Raw genomic sequence first — 17457 nt, 5'->3', positions numbered from 1 at the left:
CTGCCCCGAAGGCGGTGGAGCGTTTTGGCATTCCCATAGTGTCCTGTCCCTACTGAGCCATGGACAACTTGAAGAACTTGGGGACGTAGGGCCCGGGGGACCAGCAGCTGTAGGAGGCCATTCCCTCTCCCAGGTGCCTGCCACCTGTGATACATCACTCCACTATGGACTTCAAGGGTGCCCCACTGGGGGTGATAAGCTTTCGCTTCAGGGGCCAGGGCTGACACCTCTGCCCACTCAGGGTGCCGCCCTGCCTCCAACCAGCCCTTCATCAGTGCTAGGGTCACATCGGCCTCCTGCTGTTCCTTCAGCTGCTCAGTGGTCAGTGTGAGCCATTCCTCCCGGTCACTGATGGGAGAGGTGGTCGCCACCTTCTGTGCCAGCTGGCTCCGTTCCTCCTGCTGGCAGCAGTACCGACACTCCATGGCTGCGCATGGACGGCGTGAGAGAGCATCAGCGTTACCATGAAGCCGCCCGGCCCGATGATGGATCTCAAAGTCATAACCCTGGAGGGCTTCCAGCTAGCGACCCACCTGGCCTTCGGGGTTCTTGAAGGTCAGGAGCCAGGTGAGTGAGGCATGGTCAGTGCGGAGGAGGAAATGGCTCCCATGCAGATATGGCCGAAACTGCCGCAGTGCCAGGACTACCGCCAGTAGCTCACAGCGGGTGACACAGTAGTTCTTTTCGGCCCGGCTTAGTGCTCGACTGAAGTAGACAACCACACGTTCTCCACCTTCCCCCTGCTGAGAGAGGACAGCTCCAATGCCCACGTTGCTGGCATCCATGTCCACAAAGAACGGCTGCTCAACATTGGGATATGCCAAGACTGGAGCTTCAGTGAGGGCTGTTTCGAGTTGGGTATAAGCTGCTGCACAGTTGTCATCCCAGTGGAAGGGCTGGCCCTTGTCAGTGAGGCGGTGTAGTGGACTGGATATGGTGGCAAAGTCTCGAATGAACCGCAGGTAGTACGAAGCCAGTCCCAGGAAGCTCCGCAACTTGCTGACATTTGTAGGTGTCGGCCAATCTCGGACCGCAGCCACCTTTGCTGGGTTTGTAGCAACACCTTGAGCGCTGACAACATGGCCCAGGAACTCCGTCTCCCTGGATAGTAGGCGACACTTTGCTGGGTTCAGCCGCAACCCGGCCTGGCGGATGGCAGCAAGGACCTCACCCAGGTTCAACAGAGCTCTGTCAAAGTCAGTGGCATGCACCAGGAGGTCGTCGAGGTACACCACATAACGACTCCGAGGCACGTTGGCCAGTACCCTCTCCATCAGTCGCTCAAATGTAGCCGGTGCACTGCAGTGCCCAAACGGCATGACGCGGAACTGCCACAGCCCTTGTCCCAGGGAGAAGGCAGTCTTGGCCCTCGCCTCTGGGGCCAGTTCCACCTGCCAGTAGCCGCTGCGGAGATCCAGGGAGCTGAACCAGCTGAACCCAGCGATGTAGTCAAGAGCATCATCAATCCGAAGGAGTGGATAGGAGTCCTTCTTGGTGACTGCATTGAGGCGACGGTAGTCCACACAAAATCGCCAGGTGCCATTCTTCTTCCTCACCAGTACAACTGGGGCTGCCCATGGGCTCTCTGAAGGCTCAATCACCCCAGTAGCGAGCATCTCGCGGATCTTTTCCTCCACCACCTGTCGTTTGGAAAGGGCCAGACGATGGGGGCACAGACGGATGGGTTGGGCATTACCAGTGTCAATGGTGTGCTGAACCAGTCCTGTCTGCTTGCAGTCCTCATCTCTGGCAGCGAAAATATCCCCGTAGTCATCGAGGAGACATTTCAGCTGGTGGCACTGCCCGGGGTCAAGGCCATCGATGCTGCGTTGCCATAGCTGGTGTATAGCCTCAGTTGTCTCAGCAGATGCAGCGACTGTTGGCTGTGTCATGCTGTCCGTGCCGAGTGTTGGGTCATGTGATCTCGGCACCTGCTTGGCTGTGGCTGACTGACAGTGTCTATTTGGCTGGTTTTCCACCCTCTGCTCGGACTGAAGCTCCACAGTCTCGCTGCCCAGGGTGACAGTCTTCTCCAGCACATCAACTCGGGCTCCCCAGCGGTTCAGCAGGTCCAGGCCGATGATACACGGGTCCTGGATATTGGCGAGCCAGAACTCGTGCACCACCTCCTGATCTACAGCTTTGACTGTCAGCAGCCTCCTTCCCCCCATGCTAACTTTTTCTCCAGTTACCGTCATCAGCTGGGTGTTGGTAGGGGCCCAAGATGTTGAAGGCAGGTCGGAAGTGTCAGGGAGGGTGCCTGGTCTCACCAAGGAGATGGTGGACCCTGTGTCTATCAGGGCCTAGCAGGTTTGGCCCTCCAGTTGGCAGTTCAGGTACAGTCCCTTTTCGTGGCCACAACGGCCCACCAGCGTACATCTGCCTTGGAGGGGGGATGGAGGCTGGAGTGGCAGTCCCCTCACTGGGCCACTCCATGGTAGTTTCCCACCACCTTGACTTTTGGGGCAGGGGCCGGGCAGTTCTGTGCAATGTGACCAGGCTCGTCACACCGGTAGCAGCGATCCGATGAGTGGGCCCGCCGCGGGGATCATGGAGGTCTCCTCCGGGACTGTACTGGCGGTGGCATGACTTGGTGGGCCCCTCCAGTCTCCTCTTCCTCATCGCAGTCTGCCATTCTGACGAGGGGTCGTGGAGCAGGTGCCCTTGCAATCTGTGTAGGTCGGGTGGTGAGCACCACCTCAGCCCATTCAGCTTCATGCAGCGCCTCGGTGAGAGACTGAGGCATACCCAGGCGTACATGCTGCTGCAACTTCTCAGGTGCAAGCCCTGTAGGAATGCATGGAGAGCCAGCTCCTCTTGGGCAGCTGCATCGAAGTGGGGGTAACCTTGTTGGGCATAGAGCTGCATGTCAGTGGCGAAGGTGCCCAGGTTTTCCCCTTCCTGCCTGTGTCGACTGGCCAGCTGCTCTCGGCTGTGATCTGTGAAGCGTCGCTGCCCAAACCGCCTCTGCAGAGCTATTTTCAGGTTGCGGCGATCTTGCTGCTCTGCCGGGGAGAGATCAAGGAGTACCTGGACTGCCTTCCCCTCCAATGCTAGGGCCAGATGAGTGGCAGTCTCCTCATCGCTCCAGCCATTGTGCAGCACTGCTAGCTGGACTTGAGAAAGGTATGGTGCCAGCGGCGTTGTTCCATTGTATTTGGGCAGCTTGACTGACGATTTTGGCACCACCGCCGGCTGTGACAGGCTCACCATCATCACTGGTGGGAGAGGCTCGTCTGCCGCTACAATAGCACCCTCTGGTGAGCTATGATCCATGGCCATCACGGCGTTGTCAGCAGTAGCCCTCCTTGTTGACAGAGGGCGACGCAGCGTGCTGGAGCCATCAGCAGGCAGCTTGACTCTTGCTGCACTGCATGCGTCGACGGCAGCACCCCTCCCCGTTGACAGGGGGCGACGAGAGCATGGAGTGCTGGAGCCCTCAGCAGGCAACATGACGTTTGCTGCACCGCTTCCGTTTGCGGCAGTACCCCTCCCTGTCAACAGGGGGCGATGAGAGTGTGGCGTGCTGGAACTCTCAGCAGGCAGTATGATGTTTGCTGCACTGCTTGCGTCGGCAGCAGTACCCCTCCCCGTCAACAGGGGGAGACGACAGCGTGGTGCGCTGGAGCCATCAGGAACATCAGTAGGCACTGTAGCTCTCTCGGCCTCCAGTGTCTGCAGAAATGCCATGCTCCGGTAGATGGCTTGTTCAAGCTCTTCAATTTCTCTCTCCATTCTTCCAAAGGCTGTATCCCACTTCTGACACCAATGTGGTGAGCAGTGTGGAAGAATGAGACGCTTGGAGCTTTTGCTGCACTCTGCCACCAGGAGGTGCTGCTTTATTTTTCTAACTCACATCATGGAAATAGCGGAAAACATCAAACTTAATACACTTTTTGCTCATGGTGAGAACAGAACATTTAACTAAACTTGACTAACCTAACTGGGCAATTGAACACACTAAATAAATAACTCCAACCACACTAACTATGAAAGACAAAAACAGTGCTTTAAAAACCCTCAAATCCCGTACTCCCATGATGCTCTGCGGCTTTACAGTGCTCAGATTCAGCAACCAGCCTGGTGATCGCTACAATATGTTCTCGTCATTAAAATGACCTTATAGTTTTGCAACATGTTACAAAAAAAAAAAAAATCTACTGCTTGGATTTTGGTAGAAACTAAATTCTGTCAGTTTTATTAAATTTGAAAGGCTGTACAGGTTTAATTGCAATGACAAAAGAAAACATGAACAAATATCCTACTTCCCACATCTCAGCATTTTAAAGATGGATTTAAGGTATATTAATACCAATTAAAGTCATCTTACTTTTAGATTAACAAATTCAATGCCTTTTAAGACTTATTAAGTATCCGCGGCAACCGTGTACATTCATTTTAACAGCCATGGTCACAAGGAAAACTCAGTATTAAACTTCACTGTGAGCACACAGCTATGTGAGACTTTCTTTGGCCTCTTTGCTGCCTGCAGGAGCATTAAGCCTCTAGGATGGAAAACAACCCCAACATGCAACATTTCATTTTCTGCTTCCAATCATTAATATATAACCACAAATCCAAAGCACTGGATTTCAGAGCAGCTACATGGGAGGAAACACATAGTGCGAGACTAAACTGAAGCTCGTGTCTACTTGTTTGAATGCTTCATACTTAACAATAAAAATGTATGAAATGCCAAGTGTTCCAATACTTCTGGAGGGTATATATATATATATATATATATATATATATATATATATATATGTATGTGTGTTAGCGGATCAACCTTTCAGCTAATTTTTAAAACCATCAGCGGCCCAATTAGCTTCCGCTAAATTTAGTTCCGCTAACTTTCAATCCGCTCACTTTTTTTTTTGCTGGCATAGTGAGTAAAGCTCAATGGTCAAAAACATTTGTAAACCCTAAAATCCTTCAGGTTAGTTCCTGTCTGTTGCGTGTTTTGCAACAGTTAGACCGCTGTGAGCTCAGTCCTCCCCCAGCAGAAGGGGGCGGGCCGGCTGCCTCTGCAAAAAAACAAAAAGTGTCATTTACTTTCCACATGCAACAGCAAACAGTGGGCAGGAGACATGAAACGCAAAGCACTTTTCACTCATGGTTTCATTTATAAACTAAACTAATTCCGGACAGTTTATCAACATCAATCAATCAATCAATCAATCAATTTTTTTATATAGCACCAAATCACAACAAACAGTTGCCCCAAGGCGCTTTATATTGTAAGGCAAGGCCATACAATAATTATGTAAAACCCCAACGGTCAAAACGACCCCCTGTGAGCAAGCACTTGGCTACAGTGGGAAGGAAAAACTCCCTTTTAACAGGAAGAAACCTCCAGCAGAACCAGGCTCAGGGAGGGGCAGTCTTCTGCTGGGACTGGTTGGGGCTGAGGGAGAGAACCAGGAAAAAGACATGCTGTGGAGGGGAGCAGAGATCGATCACTAATGATTAAATGCAAAGTGGTGCATACAGAGCAAAAAGAGAAAGAAACAGTGCATCGTGGGAACCCCCCAGCAGTCTACGTCTATAGCAGCATAACTAAGGGATGGTTCAGGGTCACCTGATCCAGCCATAACTACAAGCTTTAGCAAAAAGGAAAGTTTTAAGCCTAATCTTAAAAGTAGAGAGGGTGTCTGTCTCCCTGATCTGAATTGGGAGCTGGTTCCACAGGAGAGGAGCCTGAAAGCTGAAGGCTCTGCCTCCCATTCTACTCTTACAAACCCTAGGAACTACAAGTAAGCCTGCAGTCAGAGCGAAGCGCTCTATTGGGGTGATATGGTACTACGAGGTCCCTAAGATAAGATGGGACCTGATTATTCAAAACCTTATAAGTAAGAAGAAGAATTTTAAATTGTATTCTAGAATTAACAGGAAGCCAATGAAGAGAGGCCAATATGGGTGAGATATGCTCTCTCCTTCTAGTCCCCGTCAGTACTCTAGCTGCAGCATTTTGAATTAACTGAAGGCTTTTAGGGAACTTTTAGGACAACCTGATAATAATGAATTACAATAGTCCAGCCTAGAGGAAATAAATGCATGAATTAGTTTTTCAGCATCACTCTGAGACAAGACCTTTCTGATTTTAGAGATATTGCGTAAATGCAAAAAAGCAGTCCTACATATTTGTTTAATATGCGCTTTGAATGACATATCCTGATCAAAAATGACTCCAAGATTTCTCACAGTATTACTAGAGGTCAGGGTAATGCCATCCAGAGTAAGGATCTGGTTAGACACCATGTTTCTAAGATTTGTGGGGCCAAGTACAATAACTTCAGTTTTATATGAGTTTAAAAGCAGGAAATTAGAGGTCATCCATGTCTTTATGTCTGTAAGACAATCCTGCAGTTTAGCTAATTGGTGTGTGTCCTCTGGCTTCATGGATAGATAAAGCTGGGTATCATCTGCGTAACAATGAAAATTTAAGCAATACCGTCTAATAATACTGCCTAAGGGAAGCATGAGGTCTAACAGAACAAGCACAGAGATGAGTCCACTGTCCGAGGCCATAAGAAGATCATTTGTAACCTTCACTAATGCTGTTTCTGTACTATGATGAATTCTAAAACCTGACTGAAACTCTTCAAATAGACCATTCCTCTGCAGATGATCAGTTAGCTGTTTTACAACTACCCTTTCAAGAATTTTTGAGAGAAAAGGAAGGTTGGAGATTGGCCTATAATTAGCTAAGATAGCTGGGTCAAGTGATGGCTTTTTAAGTAATGGTTTAATTACTGCCACCTTAAAAGCCTGTGGTACATAGCCAACTAACAAAGATAGATTGATCATATTTAAGATCGAAGCATTAATTAATGGTAGGGCTTCCTTGAGCAGCCTGGTAGGAATGCGGTCTAATAAACAAGTTGATGGTTTGGATGAAGTAACTAATGAAAATAACTCAGACAGAACAATCGGAGAGAAAGAGTCTAACCAAATACCGGCATCACTGAAAGCAGCCAAAGATAACGATACGTCTTTGGGATGGTTATGAGTAATTTTTTCTCTAATAGTTAAAATTTTGTTAGCAAAGAAAGTCATGAAGTCATTACTAGTTAAAGTTAATGGAATACTCAGCTCAATAGAGCTCTGACTCTTTGTCAGCCTGGCTACAGTGCTGAAAAGAAACCTGGGGTTGTTCTTATTTTCTTCAATTAGTGACGAGTAGAAAGATGTCCTAGCTTTACGGAGGGCTTTTTTATAGAGCAACAGACTCTTTTTCCAAGTGAAGATCTTCTAAATTAGTGAGACGCCATTTCCTCTCCAACTTACGGGTTATCTGCTTTAAGCTACGAGTTTGTGAGTTATACCACGGAGTCAGGCACTTCTGATTTAAAGCTCTCTTTTTCAGAGGAGCTACAGCATCCAAAGTTGTCTTCAATGAGGATGTAAAACTATTGACGAGATACTCTATCTCACTTACAGAGTTTAGGTAGCTACTCTGCACTGTGTTGGTATATGGCATTAGAGAACATAAAGAAGGAATCATATCCTTAAACCTAGTTACAGCGCTTTCTGAAAGACTTCTAGTGTAATGAAACTTATTCCCCACTGCTGGGTAGTCCATCAGAGTAAATGTAAATGTTATTAAGAAATGATCAGACAGAAGGGAGTTTTCAGGGAATACTGTTAAGTCTTCTATTTCCATACCATAAGTCAGAACAAGATCTAAGATATGATTAAAGTGGTGGGTGGACTCATTTACTTTTTGAGCAAAGCCAATAGAGTCTAATAATAGATTAAATGCAGTGTTGAGGCTGTCATTCTCAGCATCTGTGTGGATGTTAAAATCGCCCACTATAATTATTTTATCTGAGCTAAGCACTAAGTCAGACAAAAGGTCTGAAAATTCACAGAGAAACTCACAGTAACGACCAGGTGGATGATAGATAATAACAAATAAAACTGGTTTTTGGGACTTCCAATTTGGATGGACAAGACTAAGAGTCACGCTTTCAAATGAATTAAAGCTCTGTCTGGGTTTTTGATTAATTAATAAGCTGGAGTGGAAGATTGCTGCTAATCCTCCGCCCCGGCCCGTGCTACGAGCATTCTGACAGTTAGTGTGACTCGGGGGTGTTGACTCATTTAAACTAACATATTCATCCTGCTGTAACCAGGTTTCTGTAAGGCAGAATAAATCAATATGTTGATCAATTATTATATCATTTACCAACATTACATAATTTACCAAGATTACACTGGGAAACAAATCGTAATCTAGATAACTAGATCAATCTAACTGTGCAGATTAAACAGCTAACAGATACAGAAAAACACCGCTGTGCTCCGGAACAGGAAGTGATACAATACCGCAGTGAGAGCCAACCACCAAAGTGAAAATATCACGCATACCTTTTCAAGTAATGCGTTAATTCTGAAGGTTTGAGCCTTAAAAGACACACTCACCAAAAGGCATTATGGGAAAAATTAGTCTCTTTCAATCACCCCCACCATCAAAATGCATAGAACACTGCCATCTATTTGGTGGGAGTGTGAATAGCGACCAACGTTGGGCGCCATTTGTTGTGAATTACACTTTGCAAACAGAATTTTCAGTTTTGCAAATGCTTTTTTTAAACAAATTGATAGACATTTACAAACACACATTTATTTGTAAAAACCAACACACAAGTTACAGTAATGTGTGTTGGTGTGGACAGTGTGCATAAAGACATACATTTTGGCTCATTTGTGATCACCTTTGATTTTACTCAGAAGCCTTGGCGGTGCTTAAACTTGAAACTGGCTTATCAGTAGCCGACACTGCACTGAGTCAGTATTAAAAGTTAGTGGTTAGCTGTAACTTCCGCAAAAGTTTTTAGCGGTATAAAAGTTAACTTTTCAGTTAGCAGATTAGCGGTTATCGAAGCTAACGTTTTGGTTGGCTATGCCTACCACTGTATATATTACATAAATAAAAATTCCTTTTATCAATAAAAGAGTGCCACCAATCAAAATGAAGCTTGGCAGTCATTGACGCATTGAGATATTTCATCTTAAAAAGCCTTTTTTTCCAAGCCCCCCCCCCCCAAAAAAAAATAAATAAAAATTATGCATTTTCCTTGAAATTGTCAACTCATTGTGTGAGACTGCCAATTATTTTCTATTTGAACCTGAATATGGAAAATTATTCTTATCGTGTAAGAGTGAATTTGGCCACACCACCCTACACCAACTTCAGCATGTCCTGGAATCAGTTGGTCCTTACCAGGACTGTACCACGGTGGGTTCTTTGGTGTTCTTCCTGTTGGCGCATTAGAAAAAAGTGGTTAAAATCTGAACAAAGTGAAGATGATACATTTTCAGCAAAAATGTTCTCTTTTAAAACCTACATAAACACAATATGTTCAAGTCATTTGTTTTCTAAAACAACAAGGATTAAGTAAATTAATAACTGGCTACAGTTGTGACAATATTCATGAGAAATTGTTACTTTTCACAAACCCCCCCCCCCCCCCCCCCCCCCAAAAAAAAAACAGTCCTTTTGTGACCACATGCGTCTGGTATTTCAGCTGTGGTGGAAGGCCTTACCTCGGGGTATTTGGCAGATCCACTCCAGCTGGGCGTCACAGTGGAACGGGGTAGCAAAGAATGGCGTTGGTTGCAAGTCATGCAGCAGAAACACCAAGATGTGCTGTAAAGTGTTCTTCATTGTCTAAGGAGGACAAAGACTAGCCTGAATTAATTTCTGGAAAATTCACAAATGAACATAATAGTTTGATTTGACACCTACATGTTTCTGCAAAACAGATCCAGATCATTCTGGGCAGTTTCATACACATTCATGTGAGGCTAATCTATTACTACTCTTATGATTATTTCAGGATGAAATATGTTACCAGTGATTTTAAAAAAAGAAAGAAAAAACATTTTTCCACAATAAGGAATTTGGGAGTCTAGGTCTGGACTGGATCCAGTTGATTTGGCAAGAAGATGTTATAAACCACTGACAAGTCGCTCAGAGACATTCACTTGGGACAGAGGTTAATGTGTTGAAAATACTGCAATACAGTTACAGAAAACAATCTATCATTTTTAACAGTGGTTCAACTGGACCTCAGCAGACTGCACAATTAATGCACATATGGTGGACAACCTGACAGCCAGAGAGAGCATGAATTACCGCATGCTCCATCATATCATGGCTGATGCAACATCTGACACCAATAGCCAATATAATCTAATAATCAGCCACTTTTCTTACCTCCAGACAAGGAGTATGATGGGAAGGTGATTTTATTTTATTAATTTTTTTTCTGTCTCTCTGTGTGGTGCCGCATTTAATCTGTTTTATTCCAAACTGCTCTTGTTTTTTTGTAACTTTTGTGACCAAAATACAATCACAGATAAGACATCATTTTTTGACAGTCCACACTTAATTTGGCGGCGCATGCACTTTTTATTATTTTATATTTGACTCATTCACAGCCAGTATAGCTGCCAGCTGCACCTCCTGTCTAAGGTTTTATAAGATGCAAATTTAAGAGTATTGCCATCTTCTGTTCCTGTGGTATAATACAGATCAATGTCACAGAGCATAGTGTGATTTTTACAGAGTGCTCCATAAAAGTCCAAAGCAGAAAGTGGCTTCTTAGAGTACGACAGCAGTTGTGTAGTAGAGAAGCTTGAATCTTCAACTTCGACTTGTTCGTGGTACCCGTGAATGAACTGGCTGCTCAGATATTTTGATGCAGCTACAGTCTAAGCTAAAATTAAAATATAATGCAGATTTTGTTGTTGTTGTTTTTTTAAACTGACCAGAGTGGCAAGGGCAAATACCAGAGCTGTCTGCAGTGAATGTGGACTGTGCAAGTAGTGGACAGTCACACTCTGGCACCAGATGCTGCCTTGGTTAAGGAAAACAGCCTGCTGTGTGCTTGATGGTGGACAGAAACCAGAGTGGTCAGAGGGAACAAACACAGATACAGGTAGAAAGGAACCGGGTATGGGTGGAATCGAATCCTGGACCTACTCGCTGTGAGTCAAGAATGCTAACCACTGATCCACCATGGTGCCAAAGTCATTCACAATTAATCACTTTCTAAGCTTTTATCTGTATTTAACTGTAATTTTAAATACGTTGGTACAGTAAAAGCGCTAAAGTAGAACCACTTTCTATTAGTCTCAAACACCTGAACTGAAAATAAAGGTCAGAGTCTGAGTGATGGCAGACGAAAAACACGAGTCAAAGTGTGAAGAATGAAAATCAGGATGACCAAACTGAATTTCACACCCAGCGTCCTTGTGATGTGAAACAGGAACCACCATTCTGATCATCATTACACTATAATGTTTCATTGCAGCTGTGATTCTTCTCATGAATAAAAAGGCTTCAACATACAAACACATAAAATCAAAAATAAACCCTAAACAGAAATTTAAAATAAAGCTACACTGAATGTTGAGTCACAAAAATATCCGCAGCACAGCTGGAAAAAGATAAAGCTCCAAACCCAGACTCTCAGCCCACCTTAAACGCCGTGCACTCCCGGTTATAGGCGTCGTCCTCATGGAAATCCTGATGTAAAATACTCATAGACACCTGTTTGGGAGATATTAAACACAGAAATTATTTCTTTAAATTAAAATAAATAAAATTCAATAAATCCTGCAAAGTTTGATAAAACGCAACAATATAATAAATGACAGTGTGTATGGCACTGCGTTAGCAAAGCACTCACAGGCCGGCCATCGCTCCACTGCCAGGAGCGATCTGCTGGGTTTCTCCGGTTCAGCCCAACCCAGAAGTAACGATTATTGCTGCATCACGGACACAAAGAGGAGAAATGCATCAGTCATTACGTAGATGAGTGGAACATAATTGTACAAAGAAACGCATAATGATTCAGTTCCAGCTTCATATTGGAGGAGAGCGGAGAAGGATATTCTTTCACAGAAGAGATCAAACCCAGGTTTGCATCTCAGGTGTATCTTCTGACAATTTGTAGGTAAACTTTCAGGTCTTCTTTTTAAGAAACCCCTCCTCTATACCACTTCATCACGAAGCTGTATAAAACTGGTGATACAAAATGCAAAACATGCACTGTGCACAATTTCTACAATGACAGCCATGTAAGCCCATAACTTCTTCTGGGTTGTCTGGGTGTCTTGGTGGCTTTCCTCACTCTTCTCCTTCTTGCACAGCCACTCAGTCTTTGAGAACTGTCTACTCCATGCAAATTTACCACAGAGTGCCATAATGTTTGTATTTCTTCTAAATTAATGTCCAAGATATATTCAGTGGCAGCTTCACCATCAGAGAGCCTCACTGATGTTAAAGGGGACAATACACTGTATTAAGAAGTAAGTAAGTAAGTAAGCTTTATTTATAAAGCACCTTTCACAGACCAGGGTCACAAAGCGCTGCACATGGCATACAAAAATAATCTAAAAATAACATACGAAAACAATAAAATACAATATTAGACTAAAAAGCTAACTTAAAGAAATGCATCTTTAGTTGCCTTCTAAAAGTATCTATACAATCCAGAGAACGAAGGGCACAGGGAAGCTCATTCCAGAGGCTAGGCACTGCCGTTTTAAAAGATCTGTCCCCGCAAGTTTTAAAACGGGTCCGAGGAACCATCAACAGGTTCTGATTGGACGACCTGAGGCTCCTGGAGGAAGCATAAGGCTGGATCAGGTCCCTGATGTACTCCGGTGCCTGTCCATGCAGATCTCTAAAAGTCAATACCAGGATTTTGTAATGAATCCTGTAGGAGACAGGCAGCCAATGCAAAGTATTAAGAATAGGAGTAAATATGGTTCCTCCTGCGGGTGCGGGTAAGCAAGCGCGCAGCAGAATTTTGCACAACCTGCAGGCGGGCCAACTCCTTCTTATTCAGACAGGTGAAGAGACTGTTACAATAATCCAAACGCGATGAGACGAACGCATGAACAATCATCTCAAGCTCTTTTAAAGTCACCATCTTACGGAGCTTAGAGATGTTCCAAATTTGGAAAAAACAGTTCTTAACCAGGTAATTTGTGTGCTGCTCCAAAGACATCCCTCCATCCAAAATGACACCCAGGTTACGCAGGCTGCTTTTGACCGTGCAGCTTAGGCTACCGAGATGCTGCTTAATTCCAGGTACAGCACTATCTGGTGCTACAATCAGAGTCTCAGTCTTATTGGAATTTAACTGCAGACTGTTCTCAGTGAGCCATTCCTTAATTTAATTTCCTTAATAAGAACAGGGGTATGTAAACTTATGATCAGGGTCATATGGGTAGTTTCTGTTGTCATTATGATTTAAAAAGAGTAAACAGTTGTCTGATAATAAATGGCTTCATCCAACCACTAACCATGAGTGAAAAAAAGCTGTGTTATTCATATTCTCTAGAAAAAAAAAGTTCTGCCAAGGTATGTAAAGTTGTGAGCACAACTGCATGTTTTCACCCATTTGTCTGTCTGTGAACAGCCTGTAACACACAATTTTCATATACTGTTATGAAATTTTTACAGAGGATTCATATTCCGACAGGCAAACTGAGTCAATTTTCAAGGTCATAGGTCAGGAAAACTCCCTCTCTTTTAACATTGATCAAATTTTAAAAATTCTTAACTTTGTCAAAATAGATAAAACTTCTTTCATATTTGAAAGCGTTATGTAGGATGGTATCTTTATTGACTGACAAAGTTTGATCCGGATCTGATACAGATTACTGATTTTGTGGCCATTTAAATTTAACATTGAAAACCCTATTTTGGTGTACATTTTGTATTATATCTCAATCAAAAGCGTCTCAATCACTCATTTGTGACAATGAGGTACAAACTGGCGAGTTTGATCTGCAGCTGATCCATATTGCGGATTTAGTGGATATTTGATTTTAACATTGAAAAGCCCCTTTGATCTATACTTTGTTTTATATTTTAGATTATGAAAAGCCACTTCTAACAGGACTTTGACATTGAAACTTTTTTCCAAGGTATAAATTTGTGGAGGTTTGTGCTCATACAAACAAAACGTATATATGACAACATAAAAATATAACAGGACAACACATGAAAGCAAAGAAAACACAATGTGGTCCAATATTTTTATGGGACTTGGTTGCCAACCAGTGACCTTAGGCCATGACCTGATGTCTTTGGTACTAAATGGCTTTAGAGGATCCTTGGGTAATGATGGAAGGACTTTGTCTCAAACGGATGGCAGATTAGTGAGACTAAGATAAATAGTGTCACTTGCATTGTGAAGAAGTGTCAGCTGCAGCATGTTGGCCACATGGCGCATTTCTCAGGGCGCATTCCAGCATGTAGGTGCCTGAGTGTTAAAGATCCCAGCGGCTGGAGATGACAGGGGGGAGAGAAACATTTCACCTGGCTGCAACAGACTGTTACTTTTACACGATGGGAATTAATTGACCTGTATGCCCGTTGTTGCAAATTTGCAACATACCATCATTATTATTATAACATTATAACAAAGTCATTACCAGAATAACCAATATTACTATCTAGTTTTTGTGCAAAAGTGAAATTAATAATCTCAACATTATTTACCATCTACTTAAAGGCAAAAACACACACAAAACATTTTTTTATATACAGCTATATAAATTCGGGCGTTAAGGGGTTAAACAAATAAACTACACTGTTACCCAAAAAAGTATGTGTTCAATTTCCAGTCACACTACCTGTCTGTGTCCTTGGGTAAGACACTTCATCTACATCGTCTCAGTCCACTCAGCTGTAAATGGTGCTTGGCTGGGGAAGTAAGTTGTGTTAGTCTAGTGTCCTGTCCACTGGAATTAGTGGGACGCTTTCGTTTTGCCGCCCGTGCAAACATGTCAGTGGTTAACGCAGTAAACATGGGGCTGTAATACAAACTGCAGCACCTCAATCAACCAGGGGCAAATGCACGGACCTGGTTTCTTCACTCCAGTTTGGCTTGCAACACCATCATCTTCCATCCAAACTAATCCAGGTCTCTGTCCCTCAATCGCCTACTTTCTGACAGACAGCAGCGAGCGATGCTATAGGGAAACTCACATCCAGCATCTGTCCTCCTCGTGGATGTGCGCTCTCCTCACTACGCTTCTACACAAATGGCTGAATCCATTTTCATCTCTCCGTTAAGTGTTTAAAACGTGCAGGTGATATAATCACTGTCGGCCTAATCCAGAACAGGGATGAGGCTGCATACAGAAAGAAGGTAGACCAGCTTGCAATCTGATGCAGTCTAAACAACTTTGAGGCAACAGACTGTGGATTTTAGAAAGAAGCATCCAAGACACCTCCCTCCCCATCCTGAGCAGCTCTGTGCCCACCATGGTTCCTGAGGCGCTCCCATCTCACAGGACACAAAGTGGAGCTCCACACAGACACTGTGATAAAGACCCAGCACAGATTGTACTTATTTTTTCAATTGAATAAGTTCAACCTGATACCAAAGTAGGTGACCCAGTTTTTGCTCAGCTGTCATAAAGTCTGTTCCGTGTACTTCAATAACCTTCTTGTTTGGTTCAGCTACCAAACTGGACATAGGAAGACCACAAAACAGTCCAAGTTGGCTGAGAGGATTACCACTGCTCTCCTGCCCTCACTCCAGGACCTGTGTGGTTCCCGAATGAGGAATAGGGTTGGAAAAATCATTTCAGACCACGCACACACCCGGACCACAATTTATTTGATCTGCACCATCCAGTTAGTGCTTCAGAGCACTGAGCACCAAAACAGACACAAAAGCATCCCCCCAACCCACGGGAGACCTACCTTATGAACAATTACAGTACCTCAAAACACCCATCTTAGTGCAATACCCCCACTGTGCAAGATGACAATTCCATTATTCTCACTGTGAAATATAGAATGTAATTTCTTGTGCAAATCCACTTCATTCTCCCTGGATACGTTATCACCTCTCAACCACGTTGCATTGCCTCAACTTTTTAACAAATTCTGAATTTGTATTTTGCTGCTTGATTGGTACGAGTGTACCGTAGAGTGCACTCACCAAGAAACTCCTAATGTGTGCGAGTACACTCACACATAACACTCCTCTGATATTCTGATTTTTCAAATGGCACTGAGGAAAGAGAGAGACTGTGCACGACTGAGCTGTATGTGCCTCACAGACATACAAGAAGATTATCAGAAAGAAGAACAAAATACACAGGATCATTCTCAACGGTCTATCTCCACTCTCAGATTGGGGCAGGGATCAAAACATTTCATGACCTTTGATCAATCATTGTGTAGCTTTTGGATTAGGGATGTGCCATATTGCATCATCTAAGATATATAGGTAGAATTTCTCCCCGTGACAACAACTCATCATACCATGATGTTATAGATGACTATGTGATTACATACAGTAGTGTTCAGAATAATAGTAGTGCTATGTGACTAAAAAGATTAATCCAGGTTTTGAGTATATTTCTTATTGTTACATGGGAAACAAGGTACCAGTAGATTCAGTAGAGTCTCACAAATCCAACAAGACCAAGCATTTATGATATGCACACTCTTAAGGCTATGAAACTGGGCTATTAGTAAAAAAAAGTAGAAAAGGGGGTGTTCACAATAATAGTAGTGTGGCATTCAGTCAGTGAGTTCATCAATTTTGTGGAACAAACAGGTGTGAATCAGATGTCCCCTATTTAAGGATGAAGCCAGCACCTGTTGAACATGCTTTTCTCTTTGAAAGCCTGAGGAAAATGGGACGTTCAAGACATTGTTCAGAAGAACAGTGTAGTTTGATTAAAAAGTTGATTGGAGAGGAGAAAACTTATACGCAGGTGCAAAAAATTATAGGCTGTTCATCTATAATGATCTCCAATGCTTTAAAATGGACAAAAAAAAGAGACGTGTGGAAGAAAACGGAAGAATAACCAGAATGGCAAAGGCTCACCCATTGATCAGCTCCAGGATGATCAAAGACAGTCTGGAGTTACCTGTAAGTGCTGTGACAGTTAGAAGATGCCTGTGTGAAGCTAATTTATCTGCAAGAATCCTCCACAAAGTCCCTCTGTTAAATAAAAGACGTGCAGAAGAGGTTACAATTGCCAAAGAACACATCAACTGGCCTAAAGAGAAATGGAGGAATATTTTGTGGACTGATGAGAGTAAAATTGTTCTTTTTGGGTCCAAGGGCCGCAGACAGTTTGTGAGACGACCCCCAAACTCTGAATTCAAGCCACAGTTCACAGTGAAGACAGTGAAGCATGGTGGTGCAAGCATCATGATATGGGCATGTTTCTCCTACTATGGTGTTGGGCCTATATATCGCATGTAAGGTATCATGGATCAGTTTGGATATGTCAAAATACTTGAAGAGGTCATGTTGCCTTACGCTGAAGAGGACATGCCCTTGAAATGGATGTTAATGGATGTTTCAACAACACAATGACCCCAAGCACACTAGTAAATGAGCAAAATCTTGGTTCCAAACCAACAAAATTAATGTCTCGCAGATGTGAAGAAATCATGAA

General features: G+C 43.8%; 1 protein-coding gene across 1 annotated transcript in view; it reads right to left on the bottom strand.

The window, feature by feature from the left end:
- The window catches only part of ly75 (lymphocyte antigen 75), a 90762-nt gene that overhangs the window by 34269 nt on the left and 39036 nt on the right, over positions 1 to 17457 (bottom strand). Inside the window, 4 exon segments of the mRNA XM_034195254.1 lie at positions 9227 to 9262; positions 9550 to 9673; positions 11489 to 11560; positions 11700 to 11778. Of these exon segments, the coding sequence (XP_034051145.1) occupies positions 9227 to 9262; positions 9550 to 9673; positions 11489 to 11560; positions 11700 to 11778 (311 nt within the window).

This window comes from Thalassophryne amazonica, chromosome 2 (genome assembly GCF_902500255.1).
Source record: "Thalassophryne amazonica chromosome 2, fThaAma1.1, whole genome shotgun sequence".
In the NCBI taxonomy this organism is placed as follows: domain Eukaryota; kingdom Metazoa; phylum Chordata; class Actinopteri; order Batrachoidiformes; family Batrachoididae; genus Thalassophryne; species Thalassophryne amazonica.
Note: the sequence above shows the minus strand (reverse complement) of the source record. Positions and strands in the feature narration are given on the sequence as shown.